A 15967-nucleotide genomic window follows, 5' to 3' on the forward strand; every position below is an offset into this window, starting at 1 on the left:
GGCTCTGAAAAACAATCTGTTTGACATGAAATCTCCGAGAATGAGTCAAATCTGTTTTATTTACACACTGCAGGTCAAGTTACAAAGTGTCCTTCTCTTCTCTGGTTTGACACGAAACACAACAAATATTGACCGGGACTGGGAGTTGATCAGTTCAGTGGATTTTAACCTTCAGTTTCCAGCTCGGCTGTGTCTCCTCGAGGCTCTCTGCAGAAGGACTGTCTGTCTCCCAGCGCTGCTTATTTTTATTTACATGTGTGTGTGTGTGTGAGGGTGTTTGTGTTTGAGCCCACAGGCCTGGAAACATGAGGCGTCTGCTGCTACTTCTTCTGGGGCTCCTGCTCCTCCAGCAGGGCCGCTGCTTTGAGTTTGTGATAGACGGAGAATGGGAGGAAGAGAGGGTGAGTTGTAGTTCTTTAGACTCATATCAATCTTAAAGTATTTGTTTTGATTTAGAAATTGAATGAAAGCAAAATACATTTATATTCTAATGTTTATGAATAGATGTTGCGTGTGTTGGTGGTTGTTTGTCCCCAATGACTGTCAAGCGGACTGGTTTTTATGTGATTTTAGGATTTTTACAAGTCAAATTGAGACTCAATTCAAAGAGAAAAAGTTTATTTTTTTCAGTGAATTCTAGTCATTTGAGATATTTTTGTGTATATGTGAATTTTTTAAATGAAATCTAAATTCTTGCCCTGACCATGGACCGTTTGTACAGCAGAAGGTTCATTTATTTTGTCTACTCTCTAAATCGTGCAGAATAAATCTTATGAATCCTACCGCGCAAATTCTGCATGATGAATTTTCAGCAACATTACAACAAGCTTTCTTGTGTATGTTTTAGTATTTAGTATTTTTGCAGAAACAATAAAGATTTTCTTTTTCTCTCTGCCTCTAGTCAGATATACGGGATCACCGGGAGAGACACAAGGTGAGAGCTCCTTCGGAACAAACTGACATTTCTTATTTATTTAACATTTTCTCGTTGGTGTTGCAATAACGGCATCATCAATCCGTGGAGGACAGCATACCGATTACACAGAAATGAACAAGGCATCATCAAAAACGAACCAACGGATCCTGATTTTCATCCTGTCATCTGTTTCTTAATAACAGCAGTTTTTTAAATGTATAATCTTCTCTCGGAGAGCAGATTAAGACCGTATGAAGCTGATGTGTTCGTGTGTTTCAGAGAATGATATTGACCAGCGAGGAGGAGGAAGACTTTGAGGTATGACTCCCTGTTTGTTGTCTCCACTGTGACAGAGTTTAACCTTATCTAATAGTCAATATGCTGCTGTTTGAAGAGATTCTCATGACTGACGGGTTATTGACTTTGTTCTGCACCGATCCTGCTCTCATTCCGTCTTTCTCTTCCCAACACATCAAATCAGTTGGGTTGTTAGTTTGTGGTTTTATCACATTTAGGGGAAGTGTCTTCGGGTCATCATTCCAATCAAGTCTTGATACAAGTAGATGCAGAATAAAATAGTTTGATATTGTCATAAATTGTTCTAAATGTAAACAAACGACTGCATCATGAAAACATCACGGCTGATAATTTAAGAGACGTCCAGGACGGAAACAGTAAAGAACTCTAAGAGAATCACTTCTTCATCTTCTTCTTCTTCTTCTGTCTTTGCCCCCTCACAGGCCGTCCGCGGAGATGACATCACCGTCAAGAGCTACAAGGTGGAGAGCCGCATCACGTCGCGCTTCTCCCACACCACCGTCAGGAGCTCGGTGGTCAACTCGGGCTCCAAATCCCAGAGCATCGGCTTCAACGTCCAGATCCCCAAGCGAGCTTTCATCACCAACTTCACCATGTGAGCCCCGCTTTCACACCGTCCCAAGCGGCCTCTTATAGAGAGAGCTTTGACGCGTCACTGTCTTTGTTTTGCAGGAACGTGAATGGGATCATATTCGTGGGCTCGGTGAAGGACAAGGTGGTGGCCAGGAACCTGTACGCCCAGGCCAGAGCCAGAGGCAAGGCGGCGGGCATCGTCAGGTACCGGACCGGCCCTCTTGGAGCTCAATCCTCTATGGAGCTCACCAGCATCACTGTAAAATGTTTTCTGCTTTACAGGGCCAACTCCCAGGACATGGAGACGTTTAAGACGGAGGTCCACGTGCCTCCAGGCAGCAACATCGAGTTCGAGCTCCACTACCAGGAGATGATGCAGAGGAAGCTGGGCTCCTACGAGCACTCGCTCTACCTGCAGCCCGGGAGGCTGGTGCCACAGTTCCAGGTGAGGATAACAGGATGAATCCATGCGTTTGCCTCTATGTCATTCCACCGATCGTCAGCTAAACCCAGAATCTCTCCAGGTGGACGTGTACATCTATGAGCCGAATGGAATCTCCATGGTGCAAACGGTGAACTCCCTCGGAGAGCAATTTGCAGAGGTCATCAAAGTTACGTCGTCCAAAGACAAGGTGAGACCAATTCAATTGAAATCGTACGCTTTCTTGGCAGAGATAAGAATATAGAGTTTTTACTTTAGTGTGTCTAGCAGGTTTGACGGTTTGTTTCATGAACTGTGTCTTTGTCCCCAGGCTCATATCGTCTTCAAGCCAAACCTGCAGCAGCAGAGAAAGTGTGACAACTGCACCGACAGCGCTATAGACGGCGCCTTAACGGTCAAATATGACGTGACGAGAGACGGCAATGCCGGGGAACTGCAGGTGTCAAAATCTACTGTCTACAGCCTCGTTAATTAACTTTAACATTGCGTGAGGCTATAGAAACCGTTTTCATTTTTGCGTTTTTCTTCCAGGTGTCAGACGGCCACTTTGTCCACTTCTTCGCTCCCTCCAACCTCTCTCCTCTTCCTAAAAACGTGGTGTTTGTCATTGACGTCAGTGGATCCATGTGGGGAGTCAAGATGAAGCAAGTAAGTGGTTTGTTTACGAAGAGTTCTGTGCACTTTGACTCCTTCAACCACACATCCTTGGTTAGGCCCAATCTACACACTCAAGGACTCACGGACTTTGAGGCCCGGTCTCGCAAAAAGTCCGTAAGGGTTTAGGACTCTGCCAAGGTAACGTGATGTGTTTCAGTGCCGTCCCATTCGTATTTATACCATTTCGAACCCTTGCAGCCTCTCACAGTACCAGGTGAGGTGAGTTAAGTCCCTGAGGGTCCAGGGTCTAGGGCCCAAGGGGGGGACATTGAAATAATTCTTCGCCACTCTCTTCGTGAAACGCTGCCCCCCTGTGGTCATTCTGCAGAGTGCATTTAATCGCTGACCTCTCTCACACAGACGGTGGCGGCCATGCAGGCTATTTTGGACGACCTGACCATAGATGATCACTTCAACATCATCGACTTCAACCACAACGTGCGCTGCTGGAGCGAGGATCTGGTCCCCGGCTCCTCCATTCAGGTCGCAGATGCCAAGAAATACATCGAGGACATCAAACCCAACGGAGGTGAGAGAGAATATTATTCTTTAATCGAGCATTTGATCGCTCTGATGAGGCTGCTCTGTGTGTTTATGACTCTACTTTACCGACTCCAGGTACCAACATCAACGAGGCGCTGATGAGAGCGGTCCAGACGCTGGTGAGGGCTTCCAACCAGGGGCTCATCGCCCCTCGCTCCGTCTCCATGATCATCCTGGTGTCTGATGGAGACCCCACAGTGGGTAAGACGGACTGATCCGGCTGCTGTTAAAAACGATTTTAGGTTTCTTGGTTTATCCACCCACAGGAAGAAAGAATGCACCGATTTAAAAAGTGAAAAAATCATGGAACTGTCTCAGTAAGATGCTGATTTCTTGCAGGCGAGATCAAGCTGAGCACCATCCAGAAGAACGTGAAGCGGGTGATGAAGGAGGAGTTCTCTCTCTTCTCGCTGGGCATCGGCTTCGACGTGGACTACGACTTCCTGGAGCGCATCGCCATGGAGAACAGGGGCATGGCTCAGAGGATCTACGCCAACCACGACGCTGCAGAGCAGCTACGGGTACGACGACCGGGGGCAGAACTTCACCTCCGGCAAAACACCTCCACGTCACTAAGATCATAAAACATCTTTGTTCTCTTCGTGAAAGAGGAATTAGCTTCATGCATCGTTTTGTTCTGTATTCTATTTTGGAAAAACTTGTATTTTCAGATGAAATATGTTGTATTTTAAGTGCAGAACAGTAAAAATGAAGACAAAAGATTAAGATTAAGTCTTGGTAAAACCAAGCTGACGTCATCTTATGCGTTACAATAAATCGTATGCATTACTTTCACATGTTTAATTGTTACATAGGAAACGATTATTTTCCTTTGTAACGTGCTCAGCGACCGAGCACGTTATTTATGAATGATATTGAACTGATCAAATTCGACTTAGTCTTAAAAAGTGACCTGCAGGATATTGTTCACTTGGTTTGTGTTGCAGAACTTATTACATTAGCGTCTCTGAATCCAGAACCCGGTCATCAAACTGAATCCTTGGCCTCTCCGTCATTAAACTATTTTTGCTTTCAACAATATTGTACAACATGTTAGCTGTTTTATTGTGACATGCAGGAGATCAGGGTTTAGTTCCTTAAAGATGAACATCTTCTACATCCCCTCCTCCTCTTCGCCCTGCAGGCCTTTTACAGCCAGGTCTCCTCTCCTCTGCTGAGGAGGATCACCATCCAGTTCCCAGACGACGCGGTGTCGGACGTCACCCAGAACAGCTTCGACAAATACTTCAGCGGCTCGGAGCTGGTGGTGGCCGGGAAGGTGCTGCCGTCCGAGAGCACCACCCTGACCAGCTTCACCACCGCGGTGGCTGTGAGTAAAAAACAAAATGCGCGCTTTGAAGGGTTCAAGGCCACGGGTGAAGGGAATGGTGCTACCAGTGCCCTCTGTCTCTTCTCGTCCTGCAGGCCCGCCTGGACCTCACCCTGGAGACGGAGGGGGACGTGGCGGAGCTGGACACGGAGCTGGCCAAGCAGCAGCACTCGTTCACGGGCTTCGCCAGACAAATGTGGGCCTACATCACCGTCAAACAGCTGATCTCTGAAAGGTGAGAGGATCATGAGCACTGTTGAAACACGATAACATGGCAGGGTGGTAGGAAGGTCCTGAATTCACCAACAGGATTTAGTAAAAAAAAGAAAACAGGAAACATTAGGGTCAAAATCAGGCCTACAGATGACAATTCAATCATAAAAGTTCATAGGAAACATGGTTACCGGGTCCAAGAACCTTCCAGCAGACTAAAAGTGTGGAAGCATGATGGTAATCTGGTCAGTATTTGACAGCTGCTGTGTTTCTCTCCCGCAGGTCTCTGGCTCCCACGGCTGCCAAGAAGAGGAAGATCACCCAGAAGATCGTGGCGCTGGCTCTGGAGCATCAGTTCGTCACTCCTCTCACCACTCTGCTGGTGGAGAGCGAGGACGGCAGGGAGAGGCTGCTGGCCGACTCGCCGAGGGACCCCAAGCAAGGCTGCTGCTCAGGTGCCCGACAGAAGATGCACCGTTTTAGTGTTGATCAGGCGGCAACCTGCATTCTCTCTAATGTCCACCAGGGTCGACTCCTCTGGTTGTATAGAAGTCTATGAGAAAATGACTCTACTTCTCTCTTGATTTATTACCTCAGTAAACATTGTAAACATGAGTTTATGGTCTCAATCTCTAGTTTCAAGTCTTCTTCAATACAGCATGATGTTCATTTAGTAAATGATGGTCCATTTAGAGCCAAACAGACCATAAAGCAGGGGATGCTTTAGGGGCGGGGCTACTGTAAACGACAGGTCTATAGCACGGTGTCCAAATATGGTCATTTCTGTTCACTGGTTGCAAAAAAAACAAGATGGCGACGGCCAAAATGCCACACTCGAGGATTCAAAACGGCAGGTCACAAACCGATGGGTTTATATACCTTCTATGGTGTTGAATGATGTCTAAACCTTATTTTTAGGAGATAGAGGGGTATGACATGGACAGGACAGATTTGAGCAAGATTAGATTTTTGATTGGATCTTTATCCGGCCAGAAAGGTCAATAAAATATTCAACTTAATTGTCCTAATGGAATCCGTAATGACGATGCTGATTAAAACGACGCCTGCGTTAACTTTAAATATATCATGTGTATGTAGGCACAGGAGTAGGAGGAGGCTCTGCGTCCAGGGGTCTGTCTCCGGAGCGTTTGCTCTACGACGCTCCACCCTGGGTCCAGATGACCACCATCGCCCCCCCGAAAGAGGTTTTGAAGGGCGCCTTGGAGTTGGGCCTGCCTGGTGGCCTGCCTCAGCACATCAACTTAGGTAACACACACACACACACACACACACACACACACACACACACACACACACACACACACACACACACACACACACTCTTCTGATTTCTTCCTTAAAGTCACGAGTACTCTTCCAGCTGCAGTGTCAAATGTTAAAACGTTACTCGATGTGTTTCTCCTTCAGTGGACAACGACCCTCACTTCATCGTCCACCTGCCCAGAGGAAACATGGACGTCTGCTTCAACATCGACTCCACACCTGGAGACATTCTCAACCTGGTGTCTGACAGTGGAACAGGTACTAAACGTGGTATAACGCATCAAAACTCGGGTATCGGACGACAAAAGATGCTCAATAATGTTTCACTCGTCTATTTTGCTGCAACTTTCAACTAACCTTACTGTAACCTCGATGATAAATACCAACTTTTCATATTTTGAGCTTCGGTTTTGACGCATCTGTGACATTGGAACTCCCGCCCTAAAGGCTTGGTGGTGAACGGTCAGCTGGTCGGCTCCAAGCAGCCGATCAAAAGCAAACTGAGCACCTACTTCGGCGCCATCTCAGTCTACTACCAACCGGATGGAGTCAGCGTGACCGTCGACACCGACGGCATCGCCTTGACCGACGGCCAGAACAACCACTCCTTCACCTGGGGCGCCACGGCTTTGATCACGCAGGACGGGTAAACCGCCACACACTTTATTTACAGCGTCTGCCTCAACAACGGGCTCATTTTTAAAAAATATTCTCTTTGTTTCTGTGTTTCAGCGTGAGGATCTCCATTGTGAAGAACTCTCATGTTTCCATCAATATAAATCATGACATCGAGGTGATGGTGCTACTTCACCGCGTGTGGAAGAAAAACCCCGTCAATGTGGACTTCCTCGGCGTCTACATTCCCAACGACAACCGGTACTCCCCTCTGGTCCACGGGCTCATAGGTACGAAACACTCACAGCTACAGACCTTTACTGTGATGAGTCCATGTAGAAAAACATGGACGAAGTCACCCAGAGGCCCCCAAAGTATTTTAGTCACCTACAAATTATTATCAGTTTAAATGTACGATATATTTAGAATATTTTCACTTCTTTACTTTTCTGACAGAGAACTGAAGACGTTATCTCTGTTTAAAGCCACCAGACCAGCAACTCGTCTGAAAGGGCTCTTTCAGGACAAGCTAATGAAAATAATCCTAATACAGGGTACACTTTTACTAGTAGTGATTAATTTTAGGTGTCTATAAAACAGGAGTTAGAAACGGTCTTACTTGATTTTGTGAAACTGGTAAATCGTAGCCGTTAACATTACAAAATAACACGCTTGTTTTATCTGACACGCAGGTTCAAAATGTCCCTTTAGCGACTTTATATAGAGTGTGTGTGTGTGTGTGTGTGTGGTCTCTTCAGGGCAGTTCTCCAGAGAGCCTGAGGTGAGCGTGTACGACGTGCACGAGGGAGACGACCCTCTGAAGAAGGCGGCCACCATGGAGGTGAAGGGCAACACGCTGCTCGTCACCAGGTACGTTTGGACTCGTATAAAAGATATCAAAGATCTGAACATGTTTCTTATGTAAACCATGAGCTCTTGTGTGTTTTAGGGGTTGGCAGAAGGACTACAGGCGCGATAAGAGCCGCGGCACCAGCGTCTACTGCTGGTTCATACACAACAGCGGGAAGGGCTTCATCGACGGCCACTACACCGACTACATCGTCCCGAATCTCAACAGCTACCTGCAGACGCTCTGAGACACGTTCACGCATTACACGCATTTAAAACAGTGGGAAACACAGGAGCCGGGAGAAAGATGGGAACACGACTCTCCCACTGGGGTTTATGTATCCATTCTATTTTTCAAGTTTCTCTTCTAATTGTTTGCCAAAAGAACACCGTAATCATTTTTTGTTTTTCATCGAGTTTATTTGGACAAAATGTACATCTGCAATGTGAAGATCAACTTGAATATTAATACAAAATAAAAAACAGATTGAACACGTTGCTCCTCTGTGATGACTCCCTGGGGAACACACTGCCCGGGATGACGATGCGTTTATGTACAGGTGAAAGCGTGGGGGAAAATAACTCTGACACAGTAGAGTCCCTGAGGTTTGAACAGGAAGGTTGAAGGTTCAGGCCAGTTTGGAGAAATCCTCATAGGCGACGTCCACTCTCTTCCCCTTCTGTTGACCCTGAAGACGAGAGACGGTGAGACTTTAATGATGAAACGTAACTAATGCAAGTTTTTACAACTCAAGTCTCACATTTTATAGATTCATCACAATGAATGTAGTCAGAATATGTTACAACAATCTCTAGAACCCTCACTTCCGCCCGCTGAGCCGTGTTAATCAGCATTTGTTTTATCAAATATATTAGTCCAAGTTCTATTTTTGGGACTTTTTGAAGTTTATTATCACGCGGGGGGAAAGCTGAACACTTTTTATGTCCAGTTTGCTCATTTTATGTTTTTACCAGTAGATGCATATAAATAAATCTGGCCAGGTTTTATTCATGGTGCTAATATTACACAAACAAAGTTTCAGAGACTTGTATATCAAACTATCTGCCTGGTGAGATAACCCGAGCGGAAAATGAGAATATGCTTTTTTTATAATTTGGGTGACGCTGCTGATATACAGTTTAAATTGTCAGATGTCAGCAAAAGAAACAAGATGTACAGTAGATAATAAACCAGTGACTAAACACGTGACAGGTACAGAGGTGGGAGGAGCCTCTGGAGACACTTACAGACTCGAGCGTGAGAGTCGCGCTGAAGTTCTTCTCGTCTATTCCCTCCAGCAGAGCCTCCGTGTCTCTGTGCGGACCGTTCAGGATCAAAACCCGTTTACCTGCAGGAAGTTTGACAACAAGAAGCTGAGGAGGACAGAAAGATGCAGCTGAGGTACAAGATGTTCCCACCGTCGATCGGCGCTACGTCCAGTAATCTGTAGAGCGACTTCTAAAGCGTTCCGGTGGTTCACCTGGTGCAGGTATCACCGTCTCCACGTGATTCTGGTCCAGTTTCAGTTTGTCTCCGGAGTCGATCATCTTCACCACGGCTCCGTATTTGTCTCGCACCTCCTACGAGAAAATAAAACACGACGTTCAGCGTCACACGTCTCCCAACATAACACGTAAACACGACGCCAGCTGCTCAGCATCACTACCATGATGACGGCCTTCTTCTTGTGGTACTTCTCTCCCAGTCTCTTGGTGACGACTTTCACCACAATGTTGGGCTGCAGCCAGTAATCTGTTCTGACCGACTGCTTCTTCCTCTTCTTCTCCTCCATCTGAATGAGACGCATCGCAAACCCGGGATGAGTACAGACTGATGGCAGACACGCGTAAGAGGACAAAAACAATCATCTTCTCTACCTCCATGATCTCCTCCAGAGCAGATTTCTTCTTCTTCTCGCTCCGGGTGTCTGAACTGGTGTCTTTCCTCTTGGTGGAGGACGCTGCTGCTGCTGCTTTGAGGGCGCTAGCACCCAGAGCAGAGCTACAGGGAGACACGAAACAATTAAATGATACTTGCTTGATAATTAGCCGACACAATTAGCAACGTGCCGAGACGTCTGTACCTCGATTTGGAAGGACCGGCGACACATGAAGAGGCGCCCATGTTGAAAGCAACTGCAGGAAAACAGGTGAGGGTGAGTGGAAAGAAATGAGGGAAATGTGACGGATCACAAAACGAAGCACAAAAAACACAAACCTTTTTCTTCTTCACTTTCACGTTTCAGCTCGGTGAAAACTGGATTTTCCTACAAAATAAAATTCAGGAACAACATATTTTTTACTTTGAATCTATTGATCTTCTGAGCACGTGCGAGGCTGAAGCCCGTGCTGCCAGCACTCACCTCTATCTCCTTGCCGTCGCGGCCTCTGCGGACCTGCTCCTCGATGAACTTGGCGCTCCGCTCCTCGTCGTCCAGGTCCTGCTTCTTCTTCCTCGCCTGCTCCTCTTGGCGGCGGATGGTCTCCGGGTCGCGGTCGATGTACTGGACGTACCAGCCTTTAGGGGTCTCGTCCACCTTGCAGAAACCTAGCAGCAACATTCAGCCGATTCTTACACATTTAACATGATGTAGCAGTAACTGGTTTCTGAATATAGAGATAATTTTCCTTTTTTTATTTACTTAATATTGTCATTCTAGTGCTCCCACATCTGTCTACTCTGCAAATACGGAAGCTGTTGCACATCTGTTTGTCCGAGAAGAGAAGCTCCTCTCCTAAACGTTAGGTTGTGGAGTGTAGAACTACAAGGTGTGCAGCGGTTTACCTTCTCTGCCCAGCCACTTGGTGAAGTCGGTGAGCGTCTCCCACTGTGTGGAGTTCATGTGCACGTGCTCTCTGTGGCTGATGTATTCATTGTAAATGATGTTGTTGTGCACTCGCTTGGTCCCTGCAGGTAGAGGAAGAAAAACCACGTCATGACACAGCTGCTGTAGAGCAAAACATCTGGATGTGTGTGTGTGTGTGTGTGGAATCAGGACTCACCGAAACGTCTGCTGAGCAGCTCAACGAAGTCGTTTTTGAACTCACTGGGAGGAAATGAAACATTAGTGAACTCTTCCATCTGAAAAACTCCACTTTACGTGATTTATTTATGAGCCGTAACGGAACTTACTCAGAGAAGTAGTCCATGAACTTGTTTGGGTCCTCTGAGGCCAGCAGCAGCTGCCTCTGGTGGGACTCGGCCATGCAGTGACATTTGAAGCCATTCTGGAAAAGAAAAATATGTTTAAAAAAATGAGATAAAATACACTAAATCAGACGGATTTAACCGGCCATCTCACCTCATCTCGGCATTGTTTTTGACACATCTGACAATACCATCTCAACTTCTGGAGCCCTTTTGATTTTATCCGGTTGGCTATCGCCTTCGGGGAGAGAAAATCAGCTTTCCCCATTCTGACGAGCAACAAAAAACACAAAACACTCGCTTCTTGTTTATTTATACCGCTTAAAGTGAGGAAAAAGTCTCCTCGAATCGCGGCTACACCATGAACAACCACTAGCTGCTAACGTAAACAGTTTCCGCATGTCGAACGTCATAATATCGCGAGAAAGCTTTAATCACGCGAGAACTGTAGCTGCGTTCACGGACTTCTCGTAAGCTTCGCATTTGTACTGTACATATACATGTGAGGTGGACATAGTGCGAGTACTTTGATGCTAATACATTTGTACAAGAGTACAATTTCGAATGCAAGATTTTTACTTGTAACATAGTATTGCTTATTTTTACTTAAGCAAAATATCTGAATACTTCTTTCATTAAAAGGGTTAATTTCAGTGCGAGACATTGCGGCTTCGTTCATGCGTTGTGGAACACACTCTTAACGACATATTTGGCGGCTCATGAACGCATCATTCGTCCATTTTACCTTTAGCTTGCGCCTGCGCAGTCGTGAGTGTCTGACCTTCATCGCAGTAACCATGTTCGCCAGGACCAGCGCGTTGGTGTTCTCCCCACAATGGTAAAGTCAAACGCATTTAAATTCTTTCACAGCAATAGTTGCTTGTATGTTATTTGTATGTACATCATCTGATACTTGATTAGAGTAAATGTGTAACTTGTAGTCTGTAAAACTTGCAGTTATTGAATGCAAGGACGTGCTAACGTGGAGGCCGCGGCTAATGAATGACAGCGGTGTGTCTCTGAGTTCAGAGAAGCTAATGCTAGCTTAGCTTACTAGCTTAAACGCTCTGACATTGTGCGAGCAACCAGTGAAGAGAGTAAACATTAAACCAATGAATGATTTGAACTACATTGTCCAACACAGTCATGGAGATATAGCTAGCTAGGGCTAACTGTCAAAGCAGCAACTAAGCTAACTGATGCTAGCACACTTGCAGCGCTAGCTAGCAAACAAAGTGAATGTTCTTCAAGTTTTAAATTAAAATGAGTCAATGCTAACGTGACATTAGCGGCTGTTAATGTTAGGCGTTGTTATGAATGCTGTAACGTGTTGGCAATGCTTGCAGCTGAAGCTCACGTGCAGTGTTTCTTTCCACAGTGGGCAGGTCAGGAACATGGCTACCTTGAAGGACAGTAAGTACTTTAGCATACTGGGCTCTTAATATGCAAAGACAACAGCACAACAACATGTTGCAGACCATAAACTCACACTAATAACACACCAGATGCAAAATGGTCTCAGCTAAAATACATTCTGAGACAAATGTCATTCAAATGTGTAAGGTTACAAGTTTTTACATTCTTCAAAACATGGTTTTAATATCTTTTTATCTAATCATTGCAATGTTTTACATGCAAAATAGTAGTTTACAGATAAAACTATCTTAACTAGGTCACTCCCTCTGTGGTCTGTTTTGGTTGAAGGTGATTATGCCGGCAACTGGAGAACAAACCATTAAAAACCATCATTTAATAACAGCCGATCTTAGTGATTCATAAAAGGTCGTTTGCCAGTAATAAAGCATCAAGTTGCCAGATAGGTGAATGTAGTTTAATGTGCCTTTTAACCACATTTGTATCATCACAGTTGTCAGACTTAGTAATGTCCTTTTCTTTTCTTTAGTCACCATCCGGTTGAAGTCCATCAAGAACATCCAGAAAATCACAAAGTCCATGAAAATGGTGGCCGCTGCCAAGTATGCTCGTGCTGAGAGGCAGCTGAAGCCAGCCAGAGTGTACGGCGCTGGTGCTCTGGGTATGTACACCTGTCGTGTTGTCTCGGTATTATTTTTACCCCCGATAGTGTGTTTTTAAATGTTTTGACGCGGGTCTGAGTTTCCTCTCTGCTCTCCAGCCCTCTACGAGAAGGCCGACATCCAAGCGCCGGAGGACAAGGCCGCCAAGCACTTGATCGTTGGCGTGTCTTCCGACCGTGGACTCTGTGGTGCCATCCACTCCAATGTGGCCAAGGCCATTAAGAGCGAGATCGCCATCCTGACCGGCGCTGGCAAGGAGGTCATGGTGATCAATGTGGGAGACAAGCTGAGAGGCATCCTGAACAGGTACGATATGAAACATTAAATATTAATATAATTATAACATTTAATGAAAGACTGAGTCTCTGGCTTTCTGAGCAGCTGTTTCACTGATGTCGCTGTTTATTTATAGTCTTGTGTTAGGTTTAGAATAACTAAGTTGCTAGTTAGATGACTTATAGTTTAGGGTTAAGGCAATCATTTTTATTCTGCTGAAGTTTATATTACTACATCTTATGAGAACGGTCTGATTTATAATGTGGTTATGGGCGTGACACGGTTGAGAAAGCCTGACAAGAAACTCTTAAATCACAACAATTGATGTTGAGTAAAAATCCAAATGTAGATAAAAGAACAAGTGTTGAGGTGATGATTGAGCTACTGTACCAATAACACCCTCTGTTCCTGATCAGAACTCATAAACAACACATCATTCTGAACTGTAAGGAAATCGGCCGCAAGCCCCCGTCCTTCGGTGACGCTTCAATCGTCGCCAGCGAGCTGCTGGACTGTGGATATGAGTTTGACCAGGGCTCCATCATCTTCAACAGGTTCAAGTAAGCTGCTCAGTTTTGACTTTTCCCATGTGGCATGAGCAAAAAAACACGACGACGTCTCCATCATTGAAATGAATCTGTTTCTCTGATGCAGGTCCGTCATCTCATACAAGACGGACAAGAAGCCGCTGTTCTCCTTAGACACAATTGCTAACGCAGGTATAGTGTAGAACTGTTTGCACAGATCCTCGGGGTGTCCCTTACAGAGAGATACTGAACATCTTGTGTTCCTCCCCGACAGAGAGCATGGGCGTCTATGATGACATTGATGCTGACGTGCTGAGGAACTACCAGGAGTTTGCTCTGGTCAACATCCTCTACATGGCCATGAAGGAGTCCACCACCGCTGAGCAGAGTGCCAGGATGACCGCCATGGACAACGCCAGCAAGAACGCCTGTAAGAACACGTTTTACGCTCCCTTCTTCCAGTGTGTGCTGTTGCTATACCTCTAAAGTATTTAGAGGTTCTTTGCGAGCAGCCAAGTGCCAATTTATGCGACATGTTCTTGGTAATTGCCACAGTGCCGAGCTACCAGTTTAAACTGCAAACATGTGATGAGGTTATGTATTTTATAGGCTTGTTCGAGATGCACATCCAATCACAGGCACGCCGGTTAGATTTGTGTCCAACTTGCTGCGACAGCAGTTTTCATAGCCAGGACATTTCCATATACGTTTCATTTTACATTTTTAAACAGATGTGTATTCCTTGTTTAGTTTTTTTGCTGTAAAAAGCATCTTTTTGGTCCTATATTCAGTGTTGGTTTGACGTGTTTTCACGTACGTTCAGGGCTGCATTAGATTCTCCTCTTCTGAAGTAAAGTTTAACATTTCGACACTGACGGACGTATTTGTCTCCCGTTCCTTCAGCTGAGATGATTGACAAGCTGACCCTCACCTTCAACCGTACCAGACAGGCCGTCATCACCAAGGAGCTCATTGAGATCATCTCTGGAGCTGCTGCTCTGTGAGTCTTTTCACTTTCACAGATTTTCCCCCAGCGACTCACCCTCTTTCATTATATTCCTCCATCATTCCCCTTTTCAGAGTTTGTTTTCTGTCCTGCAGAAGATGCTCTCTCACCTATGCATGTCTTTTTATAATGTCCAAAATCCATCACATTGTTGTGACTAACTCTCCTCTCTGAACTAATCTGCTCCTCATTCTCTGCTGAACTCAGAACCTGAGGCTTGTTTTAACAGAGGAGGTAACACTGTAGAGAAGACTGTGATGTTAGGGTCGTTTTGTGTAGCATTCATTCTTTGCTATAATAGTCTAGATGCCCTTTAGGTTTTAGAGTATCTCCACAGTTTCACCTTGTCTCCATCCAAGTTTAAAGAGCTGTGTGTTCACTTTCTTACCTTTTTTCTTTTTCTTTCTTTGCAGATAAACGGATGAGATCTTCGTTTCCATTACCTATAGCTATTCAAAGTACTTCAGACACTGTTGTGTTGTCGAGAGTTGAACATTTATGCTTCTATTTGTAAAATATATGGAGAAATAAACCTCTTACAGAACCTTCATGCTTTTCATTCTTGTATCTGTCTTTCCTCACAATAAACGCTGATGACTGAGAAATACGAATGTGGATGCTTCACTCTTATGGAATTCTTCCTCCGGATTGTAAAGGCACACCGATACAGTTTGTTTGTGTGACTGGTGTTTCAAAGGGTTATTTTCAATTCATCAAAGTCACACAATAACTAACGACGGAGGCAACAGTCAAGCAACAACTCCTGTTTCCTGAGAGGTAACATTTGTCGAAGCAGCCTGGTTGCTTTGGAGAGAGCACAGATGGACATAACTGATTCAGTTCCCTGTTGCACAATGCTGTCTATGTATAAGTACTTCATACAACATTTATCCCTTTAACTAGTAACTTTTAAAGCAGTTGAGTGCTATGCTGATGAGAGGGGCAGCCTGCCGGACCCTGATGCAGTAAATGGAAGGTGTTTGAGTTTCTTGTAATACCACAGTGTAGAAATACTCTTGTTACAAGTAGAAGTCATGCATTCATTTTACTTTGAAAAAGCGTGAGCTTCAAAATATAGTAAGTACACAAAGTAAAAATACTGATGATGCAGAAGTTCCTATTTCTATACTGTATAATATAAGATTAGAATTAATGTAGGATTTTAATTGGTGATTTCATTTGTTCATAACTTAAATGTAGCTGGAAAAGATGGAGCGCATCTTTATGACTTTAA

The 15967-nt window shown here is 45.0% G+C and overlaps 3 protein-coding genes across 4 annotated transcripts; 2 read left to right on the forward strand and 1 right to left on the reverse strand.

Annotated features, from left to right (window-relative positions):
- Positions 1-278: 278 nt before the first annotated feature.
- itih2 (inter-alpha-trypsin inhibitor heavy chain 2) lies at positions 279-8012 on the forward strand. Its single transcript, XM_079184235.1, has 21 exons — positions 279-401; positions 902-934; positions 1196-1234; positions 1657-1829; positions 1907-2011; positions 2090-2252; positions 2332-2439; positions 2560-2688; positions 2781-2897; positions 3267-3435; positions 3525-3650; positions 3789-3970; positions 4594-4779; positions 4875-5014; positions 5275-5447; positions 6091-6258; positions 6421-6534; positions 6724-6922; positions 7009-7181; positions 7650-7761; positions 7841-8012. Exons 1-21 carry the CDS (start codon positions 306-308, stop codon positions 7986-7988), a joined length of 2853 nt encoding a protein of 950 aa, XP_079040361.1. The 5' UTR covers positions 279-305; the 3' UTR covers positions 7989-8012.
- A 134-nt stretch (positions 8013-8146) lies between these two features.
- kin (Kin17 DNA and RNA binding protein) lies at positions 8147-11274 on the reverse strand. The gene is made up of 12 exons (XM_079184236.1): positions 11043-11274; positions 10874-10968; positions 10744-10787; positions 10526-10648; positions 10104-10288; positions 9959-10007; positions 9825-9876; positions 9619-9742; positions 9408-9533; positions 9222-9321; positions 8989-9089; positions 8147-8429 (listed from the first exon to the last, which is right to left on the reverse strand). The coding sequence occupies exons 1-12, from the start codon at positions 11154-11156 to the stop codon at positions 8370-8372; spliced, it is 1173 nt and encodes a 390-aa protein (XP_079040362.1). The 5' UTR covers positions 11157-11274; the 3' UTR covers positions 8147-8369.
- A 376-nt stretch (positions 11275-11650) lies between these two features.
- Positions 11651-15281, forward strand: atp5f1c (ATP synthase F1 subunit gamma; the record flags this gene model as incomplete). Of its 2 annotated transcripts, XM_079183567.1 has the most annotated exons (9): positions 11651-11726; positions 12267-12301; positions 12792-12923; positions 13023-13230; positions 13617-13760; positions 13855-13919; positions 14002-14157; positions 14631-14727; positions 15147-15281. In XM_079183567.1, exons 1-9 carry the CDS (start codon positions 11686-11688, stop codon positions 15148-15150), a joined length of 882 nt encoding a protein of 293 aa, XP_079039693.1. In that variant the 5' UTR covers positions 11651-11685. The 2 variants fall into 2 exon arrangements, with proteins under 2 accessions (XP_079039693.1, XP_079039694.1); XM_079183568.1 differs by lacking the exon at positions 15147-15281 and having other exon boundaries at positions 14631-14731.
- Between the last annotated feature and the right edge of the window lie 686 nt (positions 15282-15967).

This window comes from Pholis gunnellus (assembly GCF_910591455.1).
Source record: "Pholis gunnellus genome assembly, chromosome: 22".
Lineage (NCBI taxonomy): Eukaryota > Metazoa > Chordata > Actinopteri > Perciformes > Pholidae > Pholis > Pholis gunnellus.